Source organism: Misgurnus anguillicaudatus, chromosome 14, assembly GCF_027580225.2.
Source record: "Misgurnus anguillicaudatus chromosome 14, ASM2758022v2, whole genome shotgun sequence".
Classification (NCBI taxonomy): domain Eukaryota; kingdom Metazoa; phylum Chordata; class Actinopteri; order Cypriniformes; family Cobitidae; genus Misgurnus; species Misgurnus anguillicaudatus.
In genome coordinates, this window is record NC_073350.2 from 17480580 (window position 1) to 17504538 (window position 23959).

A 23959-nucleotide genomic window follows, 5' to 3' on the forward strand; every position below is an offset into this window, starting at 1 on the left:
CAGTCTTTGTGTAAAAATACTTCCTTTTTATATACAATCAAGTCAATGATGTCACCATTATGATGTGGATTATTAGCTAATATTTCATATATAAGAGGTAATATCCAAAGTCATGTTACTGGCGTTGCTCCTAAAAAAACTTGGTTTGAAAATAAAGTAATTTGTAATAATTTAGTATGTCCAACATCCATACTCCTCAAGCCCTCATCAGCGTTATAACCTATCATAAAATATTATTTTTTTTAAAAACATTTTAAGGGTTTATTTTCTTGCAGCATATATGTTATTAATAATGTGGTTTGATGTTAAATGCATTTAAAATCCAGCTCTGTAGCCATCACTGTATTAACATGAGGCGCCCTCTGCTGGACAGGAAGGTTTGTACAAATTTAAAGAGTACATTTTCATTTCAAGACTTTTTTAAAGAGGGCAAATAAATCTTTGGTGTCCCCAGAAGTCCATATGTGAAGTTTTAGCTCAAAATACCCCATAGATAATTTATTATAACATGTTAAAATTGCCACTTTGTAGGTGTGAGCCAAAATGTGCTGTTTTTGGATGTATACTTTTAAATGCAAATGAGCTGATCTCTGGACTAAAGGGCTGTGCCGTGGTTGGATAGTGCAGATTAAGGGGCGGTATTATCCCCTTCTGACATCACAAGGGGAGCCGAATTTCACTGACCTATTTTTACATGCTTGCAGAGAATGGTTTACCAAAACTAAGTTACTGGGTTGATCTTTTTCACATTTTCCAGGTTCATACAAGCACTTGGGACCCATTTATAGCACTTAAACATGGAAAAAGTCAGATTTTTATGATATGTCCCCTTTAATACCCCATCTACAACACAGCTATAGGTTCAAATAGTATCTATAAGTTTTAGAAGTAAGGGTTTTAAAGTTTTATCCTAGATGGGTAAACTTGGTTTAACAGGTTATAAGTGTTTAATGTTTGTTGTTTTTTTAGAATTTTTTAACTTTTCCAATGCCCAAGATTCACAAAATTGCGAAGATGGATTTAGATTTGGATAATGTACTTAAATATTAAAATAGCTCATTTGATTTTATAACCTTTATTTCATAATTTTAAACCAGAGTATGAATACGATATAAATCAGATGTCTAGGCTTTCTGATACTTACAATCAAGGTACATAAAAGCAAGGCAAATATTCAAATGATATTAACTATACATGCATTGTACAAATGTATTGTGTTACACAAAAAGAGAAATCAGGCCGGATGTTAATGATCAAAGCATTTGTGCTTTTTTAATGTATGGAAAAATCCCATGTTCCACAAAAAGACGAGTGTGTCACAACAAAGAAATGAATCTGGCTATATTACAATCTGTGCATCTATTTCCTATTTGTACGCCGCCTTCTCAAATTTGCACAGGCAGCTGTTTTATTACTACCATTGCATGATGTAATATTTGCCCACTTGGTTTATAATGATAGACATGTTTGCACACGGCTTGACAGAGATATCATAAGTGGTGACTCAGTGATAATTTTAGCAAATGTTTAATATACAAAACCCATACATGACACAAGGAACTAGCATACAGGGGTTCAAAGGGTTTTTTAAGTACATGAGGTATAGGAGTAAGCAGTATAAAAATACAAATATTCAATTTCACAAATGTATCTTAACTATATTCATATTATTCAAGTTGCTAAAAATGATATGAATGCTAAAAACGTCCTCTCTAGGCTAACACAGATATATATCTAAAACCCTGACAGCAAAATAAAAAAGAGAGTCCAGTTGTCAATTTTGCATTTAAGTTCTTATTTGCCAAAGACGCTTCCTGAGGGAGGTTTGGGTTTTTCTATTGCCGTCTCAGCCCCGGACCGTACTCCACTGAATACAGACGGAGCAACTTTCCCCATGCGCTCTACACAAGACAACAAGAGATTTCTTTTCTTATTGTTACAATATACATATTTACAAAACGATATAATTGTCTATTATTCAATAACAAGACAATAGTGTATTACAAAATTACAAGATTGTAACAAATATAGCAATTGGCTAAAAGTCCACGAAATTCTTACATGGTTGTTTTCAAAAATTAGCAGTGAGTTGATAATAGTTGATCAGCAGTTACAGGATAAACATGTGTACCAGAAACAATAAACTCACCACACTCAACCATGACTTCATATGTTTTGCTCTTGACCTCTCCTTTTAGCCCCAATTTTCCGCGGGCTCCTTTCAGGTCCTCCTCTTTAACAACTGGCCGCTTCTTCTTCTTAACCTCTGGCTGATGAAAATAAACACATAAGAAAGTACTCCCTCACAAATTTTTTGTTGTTGTTAAGTACATGATGACTCTATGTCACAATGAACATTAAATAAAGACATCTTCATACCTGAGACATATTGTTTGTTGGTGGTGTTGTCTCTAGACAGTGGCGTCTTGACTTCTTGTGTACTCTTTCGTCCTGTCTTTTATACCCTGTTACCAGGACAGACCTCACTCCCCCATCATTATATATTATTAGCTCTTTGCTAAGTGTCAGAAGTGGGTGCCCCCTCTCTCTGCGTGACTACTACAAACAGCTGAACACATTATAAAACAAAACATCCTCCTGTTCCCATTTCAGATCTCTACTCACAGATGTCTCATATCAATGACGTGTACTTTATTTGTGAGTACGACATTACTGATGAACTGTTACAGTATGTTCCTTGCTATGGTATAATGTTAGAGATAAAATGACCCTAAAAAATGCTGGGTTATTTTTAAACCAGTGTTGGGTCAAAAAGGGACGAACACAGCCACTGGGTTAAATTAACCCAGAAAATAGTTATATTTGACACAACAATGGTTTAAAACAACTCTGCATATGGTTGAAAATAACAATGCTCTTTAGTTAAAAAATATCCCCTCAACTGAACTAGCCGACTACACAAATAACTAGCATGAGCAAATATATACACAGAGGGAAATAAGTATTCGAACACCATGTTATTCTGCAAGTTCTCCCACCCAGAAACCACGGAGGGGGTCCGAAACTGCCATCGTAGGTGCGCGTCCACCGTGAGAGACACAATCCAAAAAAATCCAGAAATCACAATGTATGACCCTTTCAACCATTTATCTGTATGATACAGCTGCAAATAAGTACTGGAACACCTGTCTATCAGCTAGAATTCTGATCCTTAAAGACCTGTTAATCTGCCTTTAAAATGTCAAACTTAACTCCATTTATTATCCTAAATTAGATGCACCTGTTTGAGGTCGTTAGCTGCATAAAGACACCTGTCCACCCCATACAATCAGTAAGAATCTAACTACTAACATGGCCAAGACCAAAGAGCTGTCCAGAGACAGTAGAGACAAAATTGTAAACCTCCACAAGGCTGGAAAGGGCTACGGAGATATTGCTAAGCAGCTTGGTGAAAAAAGGTCCACTGTTGGAGCAATCATTAGAAAATGGAAGAAGCTAAACATGACTGTCAATCTCCCTCAGACTGGGGCTCCATGCAAGATCTTACCTCATGGGGTCTCAATGATCCTAAGAAAGGTGAGAAATCAACCCAGAACTACACGGGAGGAGCTGATCAATGACCTGAAAAGAGCTCGGACCACCGTTTCCAAGGTTACTTTTGGTAATACACTAAGACGTCATGGTTTAATATCATGCATGGCATGGAAGGTTCCCCTGCTTAAACCAGCACATGTCCAGGCCCGTCTTAAGTTTGCCAATGACCATTTGGATGATCCAGAGGAGTCATGGGAGAAAGTTATGTGGTCAGATGAGACCAAAATAGAACCTTTTGGTCATAGATCCACTAAACGCGTTGAAGAATGAATGAGTACCATCCCAAAAACACCATCCCTACTGTGAAGCATGGGGGTGGTAGCATCATGCTTTGGGGGTGTTTTTCTGCACATGGGACAGGGTGACTGCACTGTATTAAGGGAAGATGACCGGGGCCATGTATTGCGAGATTTTGGGGAACAACCTCCTTCCCTCAGTTAGAGCATTGAAGATGGGTCGAGGCTGGGTCTTCCAAAATGACAATGACCCGAAGCACACAGCCAGGATAACCAAGAAGTGGCTCTGTAAGAAGCATATCAAGGTTCTGGCGTGGCCTAGCCAGTCTCCAGACCTAAACCCAATAGAGAATCTTTGGTGGGAGCTCAAACTCTGTGTTTCTCAGCGACAGGCCAGAAACCTGACTGATCTAGAGAAGATATGTGTGGAGGAGTGGGCCAAAATCCCTCCTGCAGGAACTACAGGAAATGTTTGACCTCTGTAATTGCAAACAAAGGCTAAGTACCAAATATTAACATTGACTTTCTCAGGTGTTCAAATACTCACATGCAGCTGCATCACACAAACAAATAGCCAAAAATCACACATTGTGACTTGTGGATTCCCCTAGATCACGTCTCTCACAGTGGACACGCCCCCACGACGACAACCTCGGACCCCTCCGTGATGTGGAAGAACCTGCAAAATGGAAGGGTGCCCAAACACTAATTTTCCTCACTGTGTGTCGTCTAGAATCTATTCCTATAGTTTTTTTAATCATTTTTATTTTTTACAGAAATTACAAAAATTACACATTTTCTCTACTTTCTCTTTGTAAAATTGTTGGTTACACTTGACATGGAAACTCTACAATTAATGCTTCTAAAAATATGACAATTTTGTTTGGGACAAAACAATACATGTATATAACCAGCCAATATAATGTGTAATTTAACTGCTGAAAAGCTTAGTTTATTTACTATTTAGTCACTCCTCCTGGAAACGAGACTAAAAATACTGATGACTCATCCTGCACTACACAAAATGTTGTCCAATCAAATGCGCTCTTGATCCTTTAGCAATAGTTGTTTGCTAGTCATGGGTCGTCGTTGTCTATTTGGATGCTCTAACGCGCGTACTTTATTCGCTTTCCCAACTGTAAACTGGTTGCGAAGGAAATGGCTTGAGTTCGTTCATTTTGAAGAGATGGGTGTTCATATCAACACGAGGGTTTGTGACAGGCATTTCACTGAAGACTGCTTTACAAATTTAGGGAGGTTCACATCGGAGCTTGTAAAAACCCTCACATTAACCGAGACAGCTATCCCTACTCTGTATACTGTAGGCACGTCTCCTCCTGCACCAGTAAGTATACTTGTTTCAATTTCAGCAGCTGTTATTATAACCTCAGCATCAAATCTGAATCGACTCTTTTCACTTCCTTTATAAACGTCACTGCCGTGCAGTGCACGCTTCAATTGTGCATGTTAACTGCGAAACCTTGTTGCTTTAATAACATTTAATCAAAATATCAAAAACTTCTCCACCTCTCAAACGCTGTGTTTTGACGTAAAAGCGCGGTGACGCAAAGAATAACCGAATCGGTTTCGAATCGGCTCTTTAGAACGAATCATTAAAAGAACCTGTTCACATAAGAGTCGTGCTTCCGAGCACACCATGAGCTACAACAACAAACGATAAATATGGCGAAGAGGTGCGTATTAGGATGTTATCCGCACAAAACCTTGTTTCCCTTCCCTAAAACATCCTGGCTGCGAGCCCGCTGGCTTGAGTTTTTACATTTTGAGGAAGGAGGGATATCGGAGAGCTCGCGCTTGTGTTCTAGACATTTTGCACCTGAATTCTTTACAAATTTGAAGCAGTACGAAATGGGGTATTCAGACTTTCTGTACCTGATAGACACGGCTGTGCCGTCAGTATACACCGTTGGTCCATCACCAAGCGTAAAGGTAAGTAGTTAATTTATTTTACCGGTGAAGACCCGCCCCCTTTGACAGGAAGTGTACTCTTCAATGACGTGTGAAGCGACCAATCACAGTTCGTTTTATACGAATAAACCATGAAAATAACAACTATATGCAATTAAAATCAGGAATTGCTGCTTTTAATCTATTTATACAATATGTCAGTATAATATTTTAGCAATCATTAAAAAAAATAACAAAAATATTGATAACTCATCTTATTATTAAAAACCATGTACGAAATGAATTTCAGTTCAATAAAACGCTCTATAGAATGCAGATGTTACCTAGCTAGTCAACTACACCTATAACTTCTACCAACTAAGTTAGCACAAATAAATAGTAAAATTGGTTACCTGCCATTGTTACCAATTGTGTAATATAAGCACCTATGCATCAGGCTGCTGGTAGCTGGTTGGTAGCTAAAACTAGAAGTGAAACTAGGGAATGGTTTATTTTAGCAGTAAAAACACACCACAAAAGTGCTGTTGATGAACTTTTTGCAGTCCCAATACTGAATTTTTTTCTTCTGCCCACAGCCACTGACACGAGAAGTGGGCTGCCAGTGTAATGGTCCGCTTTTAAAGAACGTGTCAATCCAAGCAGTACGTGCCCAAAAGAAGCCAAAAATACGGAGTAAAGGTAATATTTTTTTGAGTTTGGCTAAAGGTTGAGTCACATCACCCTCGAATAAACAGTTTTCTTGTGTTGTGTGCGGTGCAATTTCAGCAATTCAAGTCAAACCCCTGAAACATTGTGCAAGCATCTCCTGTCCTGAAGAGGATTTTAGTGTCAGCCATGAAACTTCACTCACATTAATGCCTGCTAAAAGACCACGAATGGAGGACAGCACTGTTGAATCTACCAAAGAGCCATCGGACTGTAAAAAAGAACCAACAGATTCTTCACACGTGCCTGATGTGATTCATGAAGACAACATAAAGTAAGCTCACCGACCAAGCTCCGACTATGTTGATTTATTGATCAAATCTTGTTAAAAATCAGGCCCCATCCTATATTTATTCTTGCTACATTGCAAAAGTAAACACTTCATTACGCAAACGTTATTCTTTTATTTTATTGGTTAAGATGTGTAACTCGCACCATTGGACTGGGTTTAAATAAAAGTTAGGAAACTTTTGATGGTGAGATGTCTAAATAGGCATGGATGTTACTGTACAGTACACTGCGAACAATTATTTTCTTACTTAGTGTTTTTGTCGGAACAAATATCTAAGGTTTCTTGAATTGAGATGCATTTTCTTGATGAGCAAAATGACCCAAGAAAAAAAAAAAAGTCTAGTTTTAGACCAAAAATATCAAATTTAAGTGATTTTGTGCATAAAACAAGCAAAAAGTCTGCCAATGGGATAAGCAAATATTTCTTGAATTTAGTGTTTAACAAAAATGTTCAAGATGTTTTGCTTGTTTTATGCACATAATCACTTAAATTTGATATTTTTGGTCTAAAAACTAGACTTACCCTCCTGAGTCATTTTGCTCATCAAGAAAAAGCATCTTCATTTAAGGATTTTTAGATATTTTTACTGAAAACAAGACAAAAATATTAAGATTGTTTTTTTCTTGAAAGTAACTTTTTGCAGTGTATACATTTTCTTAGTTCATAAAAATAAGTTTACATTTTTCTCAATTCAAGAAAAATTCTAGAAATTTTTTAAGTATTACTTACCCTTTTGGCAGATTTTTTTTGTTGCTTGTTTAAGTTAAATTTTTCATTTTTTTATTCTTCCAAAAATACTTTACATAGATATTGACCGCATTTCTTTCTCTTCTCCATTTTCAGTAAAAAAGTCCACTAAATGAGGCCATAACTCTAAATTAAGACTAATAAAACCCCAAATTGGGCTATTAATTCCCAAACACAGTGTTACGTTGCAAAAAATGATTTTCAAGAAAAAAAATCTGCCAATGGGGTAAGCAAAAAATCTTAAACATTTTTCTTAAACACTAAATTCAAGAAATTTATTTTTTTGCTTGTTTTATTTTCTTGGGTTGTTTTGCTCATCAAGAAAAAGCATCTTAATTTAAGAATTTTTTAGATCTTTTGGCTGAAAACAAGACAAAAATACTAAGAAATTTTTTCTTGAAAATAATTTTTTGTAGTGTACATTTTCTTAGTTCATAAAAATAATTTAAAATTTTTCTTAATTCAAGAAGTATTTCTTACCCTATTGGCAGATTTTTTTTTGCTTGTTTTAAGCAAACTCACTTAATTTTTTTATTTTTTTATTCTTCCAAAAATACTTGACATAGAGATTGACTGCATTTCTTTCTCTTCTCCATTTTCAATAAAAAAAGTCCACTAAATGAGGCCATAACTCTAAACAAGACTAATAAAACCCCAAATCGGGCTATTAATTCACAAACAGAGTTACACTGCAAAAAATATTTTCAAGAAAACATTTTCTTACTATTTTTGTCTTGTTTCAGTAAAATATTTTAAAATTCTTAAATGAAGATGCTTTTTCTTGATGAGCAAAACGACCCAAGAAAATAAGTCTGATTTTTAGACCAAAAATATCAAATTTAAGTGATGTTGTGCATTTAACAAGCAAAAAAAATCTTGAACATTTTTCTTAAAACTAAATTCAAGAAAAATTTGCTTACCCCATTGGCAGATTTTTTTGCTTGTTTTATGCACAAAATCACTTAAATTTGATATTTTTGGTCTAAAAACTAGACTTTTTGTTTTGCTCATCAAGAAAAACCATCTTAATTTAAGAATTTTTAGATATTTTTACTGAAAACAACACATAAATACTAAGATTTTTTTTTTAAATCTTTTTTTGCAGTGTAAGAGTAAAAGATAAGTATTGCATAATGTTATCACTTGCTCTGCCCTCCTCCTGAGTTTTCTGAGGAGGAGGGCGTTGATTAAGGGAGTAGTTTGAAGCCTAGACTGGCATCAGGGAGACAGAGATGGCTGATGCAGTCTCATCCCCGTCTCCCCTTACTCTACAGATTTTTGATGACACTCGGTGGGTATCGATTTGTAGTGTTAAGCCCATTGGTCAGGGGTAGGACTCTGCTTCTTGTAAGGGATTCAGTGCGGCGACCTAAACTAACTCGTTCTTTTCTCCCAACAGGTATTGTCTAGAAATAGATGTTGTACTATTGCCTCCCTTGTACTATGGCTTTTATTATTTCCTAAACTTTGTAAGTCGCTTTGGACAAAATGCCTAAATGTAAATTCTACTTATTTTCTAAGTTCATCTTGCTCATCAAGAAAATGCATCTTGATTTAGGAATTTTTAGATATTTGTGCTGAAAACAAGTCAAAATACTTAGTAAGAAAGTCATTTTATGCAGTGTATTACACAATGTAAAAAAAGCCCATACACATGCATTTATTTGACACAGTTTATTGAAAAAGCATCCATAATGTAAGTTCATAATTTCTCAGTTAATTGTCTAGTTGAGTTTAGTACTTAAAACCCCTTTTCATTTCAGATTTGGTTTTTCCTCCTTCCACCAATTGCACAAAAATGCTCAGTAATAATAGTCAGAGTTAACCCAGAACGGGAAAGGCAGTTACATTTCCATCAAGACAAAATCCTTATAAGTAACAATGTATAACCAGCAGGCCTAACCAGAAAGCCTGGTTTCAAATGTATCCCTGTAAAACACACACAAAAACACATACTGTACGCAAACATAATACCGTCACTTACATTGATTTGGTCCATTAATATCAATCAGTGTGTAGGATCAATACAGGAGCTATTAAAGACGGCTGGTTTTCCCAATTTCTTTCACAGCAAAGCCGAATGTGTACAATCACGTGTAAAACCTCCATACATTTTGTTTCCCAAAATAACTAATGCAAAGAGGATAATTATTATGAATTTTTAAGATCTGCAAAAGCATAACCCTGTAAAGTATCTGTGCTTTATAGTAGGAATTAAACCAAATCTTTAATACAGTAAAAATGTGTGCGGAAAGGAAAAGGATGAAATTGGAATAGAAGCCCTCTGGATTAGTGTTTGAAAGTATCAGTATAATAAATGTAAAATTTGAGACGTAAAAAACAAAAGTAAATCTGCGTACAGAAGGACTAAAGCACAAAAGGACCACAATGCAACATCAAACTGTGCAAGAGACCAATGAAGTGAGTAGCACACGGGTGAAAACTAGAGGCCACACAAACAACAAATAAATACACAAGATAACAAAAGTAACAGCAATACAGAGACACTGTGAGTTTAGAGGCATACACACTAAAATTTCAAACAATAAGACATGCATGCCATCACAGATTAAGGACACAGTGCTGTACAGGGGGCTAAAACAGCCTTTCCCTGGATGTATGTACCTTGTCATTATTTGTCTAATAGTAAAAAAGCATAGCGGACACACCATACCCAGCTGTATATCAGTGGGAGTCTAACACTGCTGACAAATGTTTAATTCCTAAAAGATTGATTTATCAGCACAATTCTCTGACCACTTTGCTACAGCATACTTTCAAATACATCGTTTGAAATGGACTATAAGCAACCTTTAACAGTTTGGCCAGGTCAGCATTATAACAATCACATGCATATGGTTAAAAGTACTTAGAGAAGACTGTGAGTAAGTTACTTGTAAAGGTAGATAAACAGAGAATGAAACACTTATTGGAAGTTTTTCGCTGGACAAAGACATAAGAGACGATCTTGTAGCCGTGATCGATCTCCCACTGTTGTATATCCAACGCAGAACCATTTGATATGAATTCGTCACATTGCGAAACATCGCGTCCCAGTCGTTTCTGAACACTCATCACTTTTGACGCACATCAAGGGTAGCAAAAATTGTAAATGATTTTTCAGAATAGCTGCAGGCACCTCTCATGTTTATGCATGGGAAAGCTGCAGAAAGACTGTGACTTTGTACTTCAGCTTTAACCGCTCTCGATGTCTCACTGGTTTAGAGTTTTTACGTCCACGCCTCTGGTAAATGAGGTGGGGTCACGAAAGTAAGGGAGGCAACCGGAATGGTTTTAAATCAGACTGGGATACCAAGACGATGTTTCTTTTTCTTGACAGACTTGAGCCCTGTGATTCTTCGTACATCGTCGTCACCATCTGAATCCTCCATTTCGTCGTCTGCAGAGAACAGGATCTGACCAGAGAAGAGAAAAAGGATTTAAACACAGTTTAAACAATTCTCACTTCAAGTGGAACTCCTTCCAAACATTACTTAACTAATAATACAGCCGTGATGTAATAGATTGACTGACTGAGATCTGACTCTTGGAAAAGATACAGACACGGGTACTGTATGTGTCAACACGCTAATAGTTGACACCTCCAAGTGGCATGTGGATGGAAATACTAAACTTGCGACAATTGTGGATCGTGTGTCCTTGTTGTAACCATGAATTTTTCAGTTTCCTGCTCATATAACTTACCTTGTCTTGAATCTATCACCATTGACGGGGTGAAAAGTAAATAAGGATATGCATTTATTTAACAAAAGACAATCAATTATTGAGAAGTCACTGCCACAATATTAAACACTGGTCACCTTTGCAAATGTGTTGAATGTTTTGTATTCGATTGTTGCACACAAAACCTTTATTTGTTCAAGTAATGTGCTACAATGAAAATAATGTGTACACAGAGATAAAAACCGGATGTGCTAATGTTCTGTGTGCCGGAACATTCAATATGAACAAATGCAAATGCATACCTGCATCAGTAGATTATAAACACAAGATTGTCATGGCACACGTATTTCAGGTTTGAAGTTTTGGGAGTGATTATGAAAACAGTGAGGAACAACCAAATACTAATTTAACTGACATGAACATGTAGTGAAGGAAAGAGGTCCACAGGCCAAGGAATGAATCTGACATAGTATTGTGGGTCAAAGATCACATCAAGGGTCACTAATAAGCCGTGTCCCAGCAATGTGACTAAAGGTCAGTAAGGACGCCCCAATTCGAAGGCTCGAATTGAGGTGTGCAATTATTTTCTGTGAAACACAGAGCGAACGTAGTTCCAAGCAGCTCTCTTGACCACATTACAGTTCCATATCACTTCGCATAGTTAACTGTAATAACGGACTAACAAAAACAACAAGACAGACGATTTTCTGAGGCAATAACAGCGCTGGTTTCAGACGCACAGAGGTAGCCTCATTCACACAATCTCTCGCCTTCTCTCTGTGTCGCTCGCCATCTCTCTCTGTGTGTCTGTCACTGTCGTTCTAATAACTTCATTAATAACTGTATTAGAATGCTATCAATGGTTTAAGCCTCCATTGCCAGCTTTAAAATGACATTTTGGAACAAGCAAAAGAGCCGTTGGAAGAGACGTGGAAGAAATAGTCCTACTCACAATAGCGATTTAAGTACAAAAACCGGACGTATCCCTTTAAATATATAATGTGATCAATGTCTTAAAGGAGTGTTCCATTTGCTTGGGGGAGGGGTCCAGGTGGTTTGCTCACCACCATGTCATCCAGGATGTTGATGTCTTTCTTTGTTCGGTCGAGAGGAAGTTGTGTTTTTTTTGAGGAAAGCATTCCCGGATTTTTTCTCATTTTAAAATAATGGACTTTAATAGAGCCAAACATCTCACACTAAACTCAACACCCAACAGCCTTTTCTTCAACAGAATTTCAAAGGCCCACAAACGATCCCAAACGAGGCACAAGGGTCCCATCCAGCAAAACGATTGTAATTTTTGACAAGAAAAATAAAAAATATCCTCTTTTAAAGCACAACTTCTCATCTAGGTCCGGTCCAGCGCGACCTAACGTAAATGCGTAGTGACGTAGGGAGGTCACGTGTTACATATATAAAACGCACATTTGCGGACCATTTTAAACAATAAACTGCCACAAAGACATGAATTAGTATCAGTTGACATACAACAACGTAGGAACGGTCCTCTTTCAACACACTTGTAAACACTGGGGCGGAGTTTCGCGTGTGACCCCTTGACGTCATGACGTATTGTGTGGGGTCACGCTGGGGCATCACGACCGGATTTAGACGAGAAGTTGTGGTTTACAGGTCGATATTTGTGTTTTTCTTGTCGAAAATGGCAGTCGTTTCGCTGGATGGGACCCTTGTGCCTCGTTTGGGATCGTTTGTGGTCCTTTGAAGCTCTGTTGAAGAAGGCTGTTGAGTGTTGAGTTGAGTGTTGGATGTTGGGCTCTATTAAAGTCCATTAAAATGAGAAAAATCCTGCAATGTTTTCCTCGGGAAACATGGTTTCTTCTCGTCTGAGCAGGGAGAGACATCGACATTTTGGATGACATGGTGGTGAGTAAATTGTCTGGATTTTTCTTTTAAGAAAATGGAATATTCCTTTAAGGTGTGGTAACCGTAGTATAAGCGGAATGATCGACTCCGGGCCGTTGAATTATTGAAAAATAATGCACACCCGAAGTGTAACGGCCACTCCGCTTCGTGTTGGTTAGTTTAATCTACATCAACATGACTTTTCTAAAACAAAATAATTAATTTTTCTGGTTCAATATTTATTTTCATAAAGTCATAAACGTCTCTGCTGTACCCCGCTGACAGGCGCGGTTGGCGCGTACAGCAGGTGGTGCAAATTATGGATCTTTTGAAAGCTAGACCATCTAATTTAGACCATTAAACAAACAATGCATGTGCGTCCGATGAAACTTTATATAATTCAGTAGAATGTGTTTAATAGATAGTGGATTCTGACAAGACAAACATTTGAGGGTTTTCTCCTTCTGATAGTAAAAACTGCGCGCGAGTTATGAATACCCTGCCTGACATCTTGTGTAAATGACTTGATACAAGTGTTTTTATAAAAGAAAATCCAAGGAAGTCTAGATTCAGATCCACCAAAGGAACTCTCAAGCCTTTTTGTTTTTTTCAGAGCGGTTTTATACAGTACATTCCAGTAATTGGAATATTATGTCATTTATGTACGCAGTTGTAAGTTACTGATGTATTAAATGTATTTGAAAATTCCAATAAAAATGTGAAAGAAGTTTTTTTGGCAGAAATTAAGTCAGAAACCTTTAACATGTCTCACATCACAGTTTATTAGCTATCATTTAGATAATGGTACTAGGGGATATTTTACAAGACTTTTAAGATGTAAAATAAATCTTTGGTGTCCCTAGAGTACGTATGACACGTTGTAGGTGTGAGCATAAATGTGCAATTTTGGGTGTCCTTTAAAAGGCAAATTAGCTGATCATTGCACTAAATGGCAGTGCAGTGCCGTGGTTGGATAGTGCAGATTAAGAGGCGGTAATATTATAATAACATCCCCTTCTGACATCACAAGGGGACCCAAATTTCAATTACCTATTTGTTCACATGCTTCCAGAGAATGGTTTACCAAAACTAAGTTACTGGGTTGATCTTTTTCACATTTTCTAGGTTGATAGAAGCACTGGGGACCCAATTATAGCAGTCAGATTTTCATGATATGTCCTCTTTAAACTATTTGATATTTCACTGGATTTGCATTAATTGCATTAGGTTGAATAGCTGTCAGCTGCTAAATGTAAGTACACAATTACATAATACAATTTTTAGGTTAATTACCAAGCAATGCTTAATTTTGTTCAGTATGTGGGGTAAAAAGGTCGCATAAGCCATTAAACAAAAACACATGGTCAGCTCAAAGTGTCTAAATAATTTTGGGTCCCAAATTTTTATCAATTTTACTGTAGTCTACTGTATGAAGAATTTTTTGGTATAATGCCACAGTTTACGTTATATTTCTATCCTCATCTGACTTGTGTCCTGCATCGACTAGTAAAAAAATATCAAAAATTATATCTTGTGTGAATAATTTTTACCGCATGTGTTGCATATGTGTAAAAATTATCTCCAAAGGTCATCACATGCTAGTGATTCAAGTGTAACTTACCTCGGATTCGGAATCATCGTGTGACATAGCCCGTCTGTACCGCACTTTGCTGTTGCCACGAGGATCATCTTCTGCCTCCCTCTCCTCCAGTTTGGCTTTTGTTCTGCCCTTCTTCATTAGGAAGTTATCTACCACCCAGAACATCAGAGCCTGGATACCACACAAAAAAAAAATTAATTATGTAACTACATACTGTACAATTTTCCATTAACTGGAAAATTGAAACAAGCATCAGGATGATCAGGGCATATTTATTTGCATATCAGAAAAGAATATACAAATTCTACATTTAAAATGAACATAATTGTAGTTTGTTTGTTAATAATGTACCGAGTATATTTTCTACGGATCATTAACCTACGAATTAGTCTGACGATAACGTGACTGTCACTTACGTTCATAAAAAATGGGACAATTAGCATGACGATAGCTAGCTCCAGTTGAGGGTTTGTTATGGGGTTGAGCGTAGCCAGCTGTCAAACACATACACATAGCAATCACATGCATAATTCATCCAAGATATACGTTTAACATACAGTTTACATTAGTATAATTTACACCATCCATTGAAAACAGAAACTACATCTTATCCAACAACCAATGATTGAAATTCTGACCTTCTTCCACTGTGGCATGAGAAGGACCAGCATGATCATGACCTTCTCGAACATCATGATGAGGATATACAGGGCACACTGACCCGCCCAGGCGCTACACTGCACTGGCTCACCTGCACGTTACAAAAACCAGACCATTTTCATCATACTAGCCCTTCCATTGAGTCCATGACCCTGGATGGATTACAGGCGGAGTCCATGATGTTTGAAAGCCAATGTTGATATTTGAAATCACCTAAACAAACACGCCCCTACCCCAATAGAATCTGGACCTTCTGTTGATAGACCCGCCCCACACATACGCAACCCGGCATTTGATTTGATTTGATTGGCTATAAGTGTGTTTTGGTAGACGGCCCGTCTCCTTTTCCAACGCGTTTTTCAAACATCGTGGACTCCGCTTTTATATAATAAAAATCTTAACAACTGTTACAAATGATCCTCGTACCATACTCTCCAAAACGCAGAGAGTCCCACTGCCTCCACTCGACCACAGCGCTAACAGCCCTAATGCCAGCATAGATGACCAGCATGCCCAGTGACGCATCCAACAGGAAGTTAATGAAGTATCTATGGAAACAGCACAGGGGAATAAGGTTATTGTGCACAGCTTATCACAGGTATGTAAATCAGAAACAAACACTTAACATAGTGGGAAAGTCCTAAAAAACGACAGACACAGACTCACAGTGAACACGGGTCCTCCTTTGTGAGGTCAGAAATGTACACATTGGCAAAGTGAATGAACAGCATCCCTATGCCCTGTTTGGAGGTGTCCAGAAACCTGAGGGAAGTGGAGGGAGACCTGGTTAGAACTCCTTTAGACTCTCATTCCAAAAATAAAGGAATTGGGCTTTAAAGGACCATGTATGTGTGCTCTAATGAGTTAAAGTATCTAACGCTTATTAATGACACAAAATGGCGCTTTACCAGATTCTCCAGGGTCTCCGTTCGTGCTTTGGCTCCCTAAAGCGTTTCACTGTGGAGGAGAGACACAGAAGCTTTCAGAAGATAGCAGTAGAACAGGAGATGATCAATAATGTCTACTACATGGGTGCAATGCTGATGCAAAAAATGCTTCCTGGCTCCATATAGTATGGTGTTGCATAAAAAGGGTCAATACATGAAAGCGTACATAAAATTAAAATCATAAAAGGGGAAGAGATGAAAGGAACTTCATTTAGGAACTAAGTCGCACCAAACTAAACATCTCTGTAACAAAATACAGATATATATTCATCATGGACAATAAATCATTGATGAGTTTATCAGCAGTATTGACATCTTTAAAACAGCACTATATGTGCCTAGGTACTAGTAATGCATTAATAAAGAGCTGGTCATTACTAACAGCTTTTACTCTTCTTTGAAGGCTTTCCACTAGACACTATGGATATTGAAATAAGGGTATGGGCATCAAACAACAAGCATCACTGATGTTGTCTTTATAATTTATCCCAAAAAGTGTTCAATGGGGTTTATGTCTGCCAAGTAAATCATTTATTTGAAAAGAAAATTATTCTCCCCAAAAAGCACAAATAATTATTGTCTTAAAGGAATAGTCTACTCATTTTCAATATTAAAATATGTTATTACCTTAACTAAGAATTGTTGATACATCCCTCTATCATCTGTGTGCGTGCACGTAAGCGCTGGAGCGCGCTGCGACGCTTCGATAGCATTTAGCTTAGCCCCATTCATTCAATGGTACCATTTAGAGATAAAGTTAGAAGTGACCAAACACATCAACGTTTTTCCTATTTAAGACGAGTAGTTATACGAGCAAGTTTGGTGGTACAAAATAAAACGTAGCTCTTTTCTAAGCGGACTCCCATAAGTGCTATTACGCCATAAAATATAGTTCCTCTTTTAAATCCGGTTAGAACAGCGCTACGTTTTATTTTGTACCACCAAACCCGCTCGCACAACTACTCGTCCCAAATAGGAAAAACATAGATGCGCCTGGTCACCTCCAACTCCATCCCCAAATGGCACCATTGAATGAATGGGGCCAAGCCAAATGCCATCGAAGCGTCGCAGCGTGCTTCAGCGCTTACGTGCACGCACACAGATGATAGAGGGATGCATCAACAATTCTTAGTTAAGGTAATAACATATTTTAATATTGAACATGAGTAGACTATTCCTTTAACTGGAATAAAGAGCCATGTTTTTATAAGAGGCTGTTCACATACTTTTATCCATGCAATTTATGTGTATATAAGTCAAATCAATAAATACTATTTTGGCAAGTGGCTCTATAGAGATATCTTTTAATGGGTGCAAATGCACTGCAGAGAAGTGTAGTAAACATAAAATATACTGCATGCTGTCTTTCTTTGAAAACAACTAGTACAGCCACCCTGGTTGCCAAACGTGACCTGATAGCACACAAATAAAGGACAGCCTGTTTCTCACAATGACTGTTTGTGTACAACTATTAACTATGTGCCCCATAGACAATCTCCAACAATTATGGCCTGCAAAACCAGAAAGGGAGGAGAGTTTCGCATATCTCAAAAAATTAATTATGCTTTTATTTTTCTTATACAATATTCAAAGGAGTGTTCATTGTTCAAGGCAAGACAAGTATCTGTGGCATGTCGTTGTCTACTATCACAGTAAACCCATGCAACAAACAGAAATAGCTTTTTACAGTAATGCACTTCTGTAAAGGCAGCATCCCATTAAGCTGTCGATAAAGCAAAGCGACTTGTATTCAACCTGGAAACTTATTTAAATGGCATGCTTGCATGTTTTTTGTCCACTCTACTGAGTCTCTCGTGTCATTGAGACATGCAAAAAATGTATGACCAGGAAACTGTGAATGACCTAGTGAATACCTAGTAAAACATGTGATAGGATGAAAAAAAACTTGATATGGGGTTGAAGCAATAAAGAACTGTCTTTAATTTTATTCCCGACTGCATGGACCTTTTAATCACGCCTTTTGCCTAGCTTCTCCGTGAACTACGGCTCTGTGTAGTAAATGCCGCTCCATCTGAAAGCAGCTGATGGCGATTTACTTCTAATCACGGAAACGGTTTTACTGATGAAACACGCATGAGAATCGCAGGTGATTTTTTTGCACAGCCCTACTTCATATCTCAGATTTATCATAGATTAATAAAGGACAGATCAGCTCTAGCAAAACTCGAAAAGCTGAACAAGGCTTTCTTCTCTTACATCCAAAAACACACTTCTTTCATGTCATTGTTGAGTCTTGATATAAAAACAAATCTGTCACGTGAAGTGATGCCTGTGACTTCTACTCGAGGGAACATTGGGTCTCATTCACTTATAATTGCGTGCGTTTTCCTATTAATACGCACACTTGAACTTCTCAAGAAAACGTTCTGCTTAATTCACAACACGTGCGTACGCACGAGTTTGTTCTTATATTCTTACGTTAGTGAATTTGGAGTGTTCTACATGACCGGCCGCGTGCACGAGGTTGGTAATTTGCATAAAACAGGCCCAAACCAGCTCCATATAAGGGTTTTCCGCAGCGCTGGTCCACAGAAAACTTTAGAGCAGTTTGTCAAAGAAATCCCTGATCATGTTTATTATCGGTAAAGTTCCGTTTAGCTTTGCTTTTTTATTTGGGAGGTTTTGCTGTACCTGGAGGAAGCCAGGGCTGTCCACCAACCGAAGTAACATTAAATAAGTATTGGATGCGTTAACAAATATGACATTTAATTAATATGACGGAGACGCATCTGTGCGTACGAGTGGTTTTAGGTTTTCTTAAATTTTTGCGTACAATTAGAAGACATTTTGATACGAAAGTTTTTGTTGAATCACGATTTGTTTGTGAGAACATCTGTACGCACATCTCACGCACAAATTTGTGCGTACGCAAAGCTTAGTGAATAAGACGCAATGCTATTGAGCGTCCTTGTTGTTCTCGCTCTTTCACACTGTGGATTTTTTCAGCATGAGGATTACAACTCTTAAACTGTGTTAATAAGTCAGAATGCATGAAATAGCATTAAACCCCCCTTTAATTTTTTTTTTAAAGCCAGCCATTTCATATACAACCATCTGTATCCTCAAATGCAAATCTCTTAGCGGGTAGTGTAAGAACATGCCAAGCATGTGGCATGCAGCATGTGTTATAAATAAAGTTCACTAAGACAGTGTCTCGAAACCTGGTAAGCAACCTACTTATCAGAAAAGTTTGCAGATGCTAATGATATTGCAGCCATTTGGTGTCCAAACCTTTTTTGCTTTCTTCAAATGGTTATATTTTTAACAAGATAATATTTTGAAATTACTTAAATGTGTTTGTCTGAACGATAATGGACATATGTATCTTGGATGGCTTGAGAGTGAGAAATTCACTCTGTAATATTTGGCCGGAGTATCGCTTTAAGGCTAGTCCTAGACTAAGACAAATATTGGAGCTATCTCAATAAAAAAAATCTTGCACTGACAGACCTCAAAATATGCCAATGCCATTGTTTTGTCTCAAAATATACACCAGTAACGTCTTTTTATAAGGCATGATTATAAAAGATGCTTAAACATCTTAATTTAACTAAGGCCTAGTTTAGCTAGTAGCTTTAGCTAAACCTTGTCTAGACTGTGTATTAAAATTGTTATCGCAACAAACCATTGTCATATGCATATTTCAATATCTTGCAGCCCTACACTGGTTATAAAATTACATTGCATGGGTGATTCTCACGAAACCATTGAAACACCACGGCACTAATGATTTTAGCTTTAAAATGGGTAATATAGTAACATTAAAAAGCATCAGAATTAACACAATACTGTGTTCTACCTTGCACAATGTGTGATTTCAACATAAGAATTTATAATTGGAAATTTTATCCAATTTTCTGCTGAAATTCTCATTACCGCAATGTGTCCGGCTGTGTTTGAACATGTGTTATGTTGTAATTTAATCAAATTAACACAAAAATATTAGGAAAAAAATAAATGGACGTTTTGCTAGACTACTTTAGATGACAGAAAAAATATTTACTGAATATTCATGTATAATAATAATGAAGAAAAATTAGGAAAATGATGTGTCCATGCCTGATGTTCTCATCCTCCGCAACACTTTTTGAGAACAGTTTAAGCACACATACAGAATTTTAATAAAGTTTGATTTTGAGTGACCAAGCACATGGACCAGTTACTTCAAGATGGCTACCAGGTAAGATCATTTTTTTACAGTTAATTTGAAATATTGTCCTGTCAGAATGCTTACACGACATTTTGATTATCATTACCGCAACAGATGCTTATTAAATGTTAATTTAATTAATAGAAGCATAATACTTTGATTTTAAATGCATGTGCAGAATCTCCAAATTATGTTCTTTCAGGTTTGTCATGTCATTTTGAAAATATGTCAGTGTTGATGTTTTCTGACTGTTGCAGTAATGAGATTTTTTAGAACTAATTTTTTTAATTATGTTACAAAAAGTGTTAAATGATAAGGAAAAGTTGTTAAACTAATGTTCCCATTTACTCCAGACTTTGTTTTTCAATGTCTGGTGGGAAAAAAAGTAAATTTAAGCAATTTTTACATTTTCATGCTTGACATTTTTAAAACCAGGTTTTCGTGAGAATCACCCGCATACATTAGCAACAGCAATTTGATGAGAAACATTACTTAACCCAGGGTTAAAAGAGGCCTTAGCCCTGGGGTTAAAAGTTTAATCCAGGGATAAGCAGAGTTTGAAAAGCCTGTTTTTTTGAGTTAATACCACATTGAATCCAGGTTACAAAGCTCTGTTCCAGAACAGGGTAAACCCTAAACTGTATAGTCAATGTAGTGTGAATAACTAAACCAAGGGTATACATACAAGATAGCCCAGGGTTAAAATGACCCAGGTTAACAAATTCTAAACACGACAGGCCCATTGGTTCAAGGCAGCATTTAGTATTAAACTAATGGTGATTTATTGAACCTCTGTACTTACACATAAGGGTACTGAAGGCCATTACTCCCAGCAGGCCTTGCAAGAAGATGCCAAATGAGCCCATGAAGTCCCCATTGGAGCAGCCGCGGGTACCAAGATCAGTAGGTGATGAGGAGTTGGAGGTTGGAGCCACCTGACCCTCGGATAACACACTGACCCCAACAGCCACCATTGCGTAACAGTTACTGGATCACGGGTGTTAAAAACTAACCCCCAAAAATATCACCCCTCAGACGTGATAGGCAGTAACGGTGATCTATAGACAATGACACAGCTATCGTATGATCATAATTGAAAAGTCTGTTAGATGATAAGTTTTAGTCACAGTGAATGAAGCGCAATATATCATATCATATCATACTGAAGATGGATTTTTTTTGCGTCGCTATCCAGTTGTTGGCTACCTAACATCGGTCAGCAGGTTATGCTGTACAAACATTATACTTAGCATCCAGCTGATATGCTACAGAACGAGGCTTTTATTGCCAGTTTGCTATTGATGCTCTGAATACTACAGCACGCACGTTGTCATGGTGATATTAATCGGTTAGATTAAATATAAACCGCGTTTGTTTAGCTGAAGCTCAAATGAAAGCAAAACACCGTCGACATCACTGCTTCTAAAGTCTATAAATACGGTTTTAAAAACTTCACGTACCGTTATAACTGCTTTAGCAGTGCACACGGATAACGTTACAGGAATAAGACAGTGAGGTTACACCGTTGAACTGATAGTTTATCTTTAATAGCGAGAGTCTGATCAGACGCGTCTGCTAGCAAACCGGCTGGAAAATCCTGCCGACGCCTGATTTAACAGAAAAGTTTACCAAGAATCAGACCAGATGTGATGTCTTGCCTCCTATCTCATCTCATACTCATCTGACAGAAAGAAATGTTATCCGTAGAGGAAAAACTCTTCCTTGACCACTTTATTCAGGTGCCGTTTACACTCGTCTACGCGACAGTATATTGCGTCACCACTGTGTTACGTATTACAGGAGCATGATGGGAAATGTAGTTTTATACTCTAATGCTGCTTTCTAAATTTATGGACATTTGTGAAAGAATGCTCTTTTTGTAATAATAGTGAGAAGTCTTTATGTCATTTATTTTTTGATTGCCGAAATGTACAGGCATTTTAAAATGACTTGTCAACATTTTATGTGAGAGAAATGATTTGTTACTTTGAGAATGATGATAAAAACATTAACAATTTGGTAAATTTCTTTATTTTGTATGGCAAATTCTTTATTCATAAATGTAGATTGTTAAAAACACCTCCTTTACACCTGGTTTTCTTAAAATAAATCACTCTTTTAAAGGTGTGTGAGTGCAGTGGTGAGGTTGCGAATTGCAACCAACGGCTCAGTCCACTGCTCACCCATCACTTTTGAAACGCATAGAGAAGCTATGATAGCCACCACTGGAAAAATGTTATAATCGGAGACAACTTAGTAGAAACATGGTGGAACAAAACGGCGACTTCCATGTAAAGGGACCCTCAGTGTATGTAGATAAAAACATCTCATTCTAAAGTAATAAAAACATAACGGTTCATTATAAAAAGGTCTTTATACACCCCTGATAATATAGTTTTGTATATTATTTTGCATTCATGTCAAGAGATCCTTTTAAAAACTACACACTGCACCTTTAATGAAGTGTCCTAAACGTAAAAAAATGTATTGTTAAATATTATGAGTCTGTATTTGGCATCTTGTGAATGTCTTTTGTTTTACTTTTATTATTTGTTCTTCAATTTTTGGAGTTTCTGTTTTTGATGCCTGTTTTTCTGTAATAATGTTTATATGTTCTCTAATAAAATAAAGTTTTGTACTCTAAAATATAGTTCAGGTGTGTAAGAAAATAAAAAAATATAGTTTTATCAGTATATATTCTTAAATTTACTATTGTAAACTGTGGTACATTATAATAGTTACTACAATACTGTAATATTAACTTCATTGAATTGAAAAACTGTATATACTGTTGTATGCTGTAAAGTTCAAAAACACTAAACTGTCACTGTATATTTATTTTATGAATGTGGGCCCTGCCTCTGTCAAACACTATGACCTACACATAACTTCTGTTTACACATCTTTGTTATGTCATCACTGATGACACAAAGACGGTAAGTGTTACCACAACTATCATTGTTGTAAGATCAGTGATGACATAACTATACTATACAAACCCCTACAATTGTGAATTATTATTTAAAATATACTCAAACAATAATACAGACAATTTTCCTATTCAAAAATAAATGCAACAATGCCAGCTAAATGAAGATATGACCCGATGGAGTTTGCTATGACATAACCTTCAAACTTTGTGGTTCTTACACATTGCACATTTTACGTTTTAAAAGAGAAAATGACAATTACAGTCCATTTAAAAGTTATTTTGTTATACCACGGGCTATAAAATGCTTTATTCTGATTGGTTGAGAAATGTTCCACGGGTGCACACCTGACTGGCCAAATGTATTTAAATAACCACCAGAGCAATGTCTGTGGTAACCGTTGTATAAGCGGAATAATTGACTCCGGTCCTTTGAATTATTTGAAAGTAATGTACTCCGCCACAGTACCACCTTAGGTGTTCATTATTTAAAAATTATTTAACGACCCGTTGTCAATTATTCCTTACATAATAAACAATGGCTATCTTTTCATTAACAATGAAAAAGAAAACAAATACATTTAAAAAAAAACTTTAATATAAAACAAACAACACTGCTAAAAGTCACTACTGGAAAAAGA

The 23959-nt window shown here is 36.9% G+C and overlaps 3 protein-coding genes across 4 annotated transcripts; 1 reads left to right on the top strand and 2 right to left on the bottom strand.

The window, feature by feature from the left end:
• Positions 1–1511: 1511 nt before the first annotated feature.
• On the bottom strand, positions 1512–5742 carry mustn1b (musculoskeletal, embryonic nuclear protein 1b). Its single transcript, XM_055183234.2, has 4 exons — positions 5685–5742; positions 2380–2465; positions 2150–2270; positions 1512–1901 (listed from the first exon to the last, which is right to left on the bottom strand). Exons 1-4 carry the CDS (start codon positions 5725–5727, stop codon positions 1795–1797), a joined length of 357 nt encoding a protein of 118 aa, XP_055039209.2. The 5' UTR covers positions 5728–5742; the 3' UTR covers positions 1512–1794.
• Positions 4752–12184, top strand: LOC129427066 (uncharacterized). 2 transcript variants are annotated; one of them, XM_055183232.2, is made up of 4 exons: positions 4752–5136; positions 6296–6398; positions 6486–6699; positions 10805–12184. In XM_055183232.2, exons 1-4 carry the CDS (start codon positions 4870–4872, stop codon positions 10845–10847), a joined length of 627 nt encoding a protein of 208 aa, XP_055039207.2. In that variant the 5' UTR covers positions 4752–4869; the 3' UTR covers positions 10848–12184. The 2 variants fall into 2 exon arrangements, with proteins under 2 accessions (XP_055039207.2, XP_055039206.2); XM_055183231.2 differs by lacking the exon at positions 4752–5136 and adding an exon at positions 5224–5741.
• Positions 9124–22176, bottom strand: stimate (STIM activating enhance). Its single transcript, XM_055183230.2, has 8 exons — positions 21192–22176; positions 16180–16228; positions 15938–16033; positions 15698–15819; positions 15250–15362; positions 15028–15105; positions 14633–14782; positions 9124–10880 (listed from the first exon to the last, which is right to left on the bottom strand). Exons 1-8 carry the CDS (start codon positions 21361–21363, stop codon positions 10764–10766), a joined length of 897 nt encoding a protein of 298 aa, XP_055039205.2. The 5' UTR covers positions 21364–22176; the 3' UTR covers positions 9124–10763.
• Between the last annotated feature and the right edge of the window lie 1783 nt (positions 22177–23959).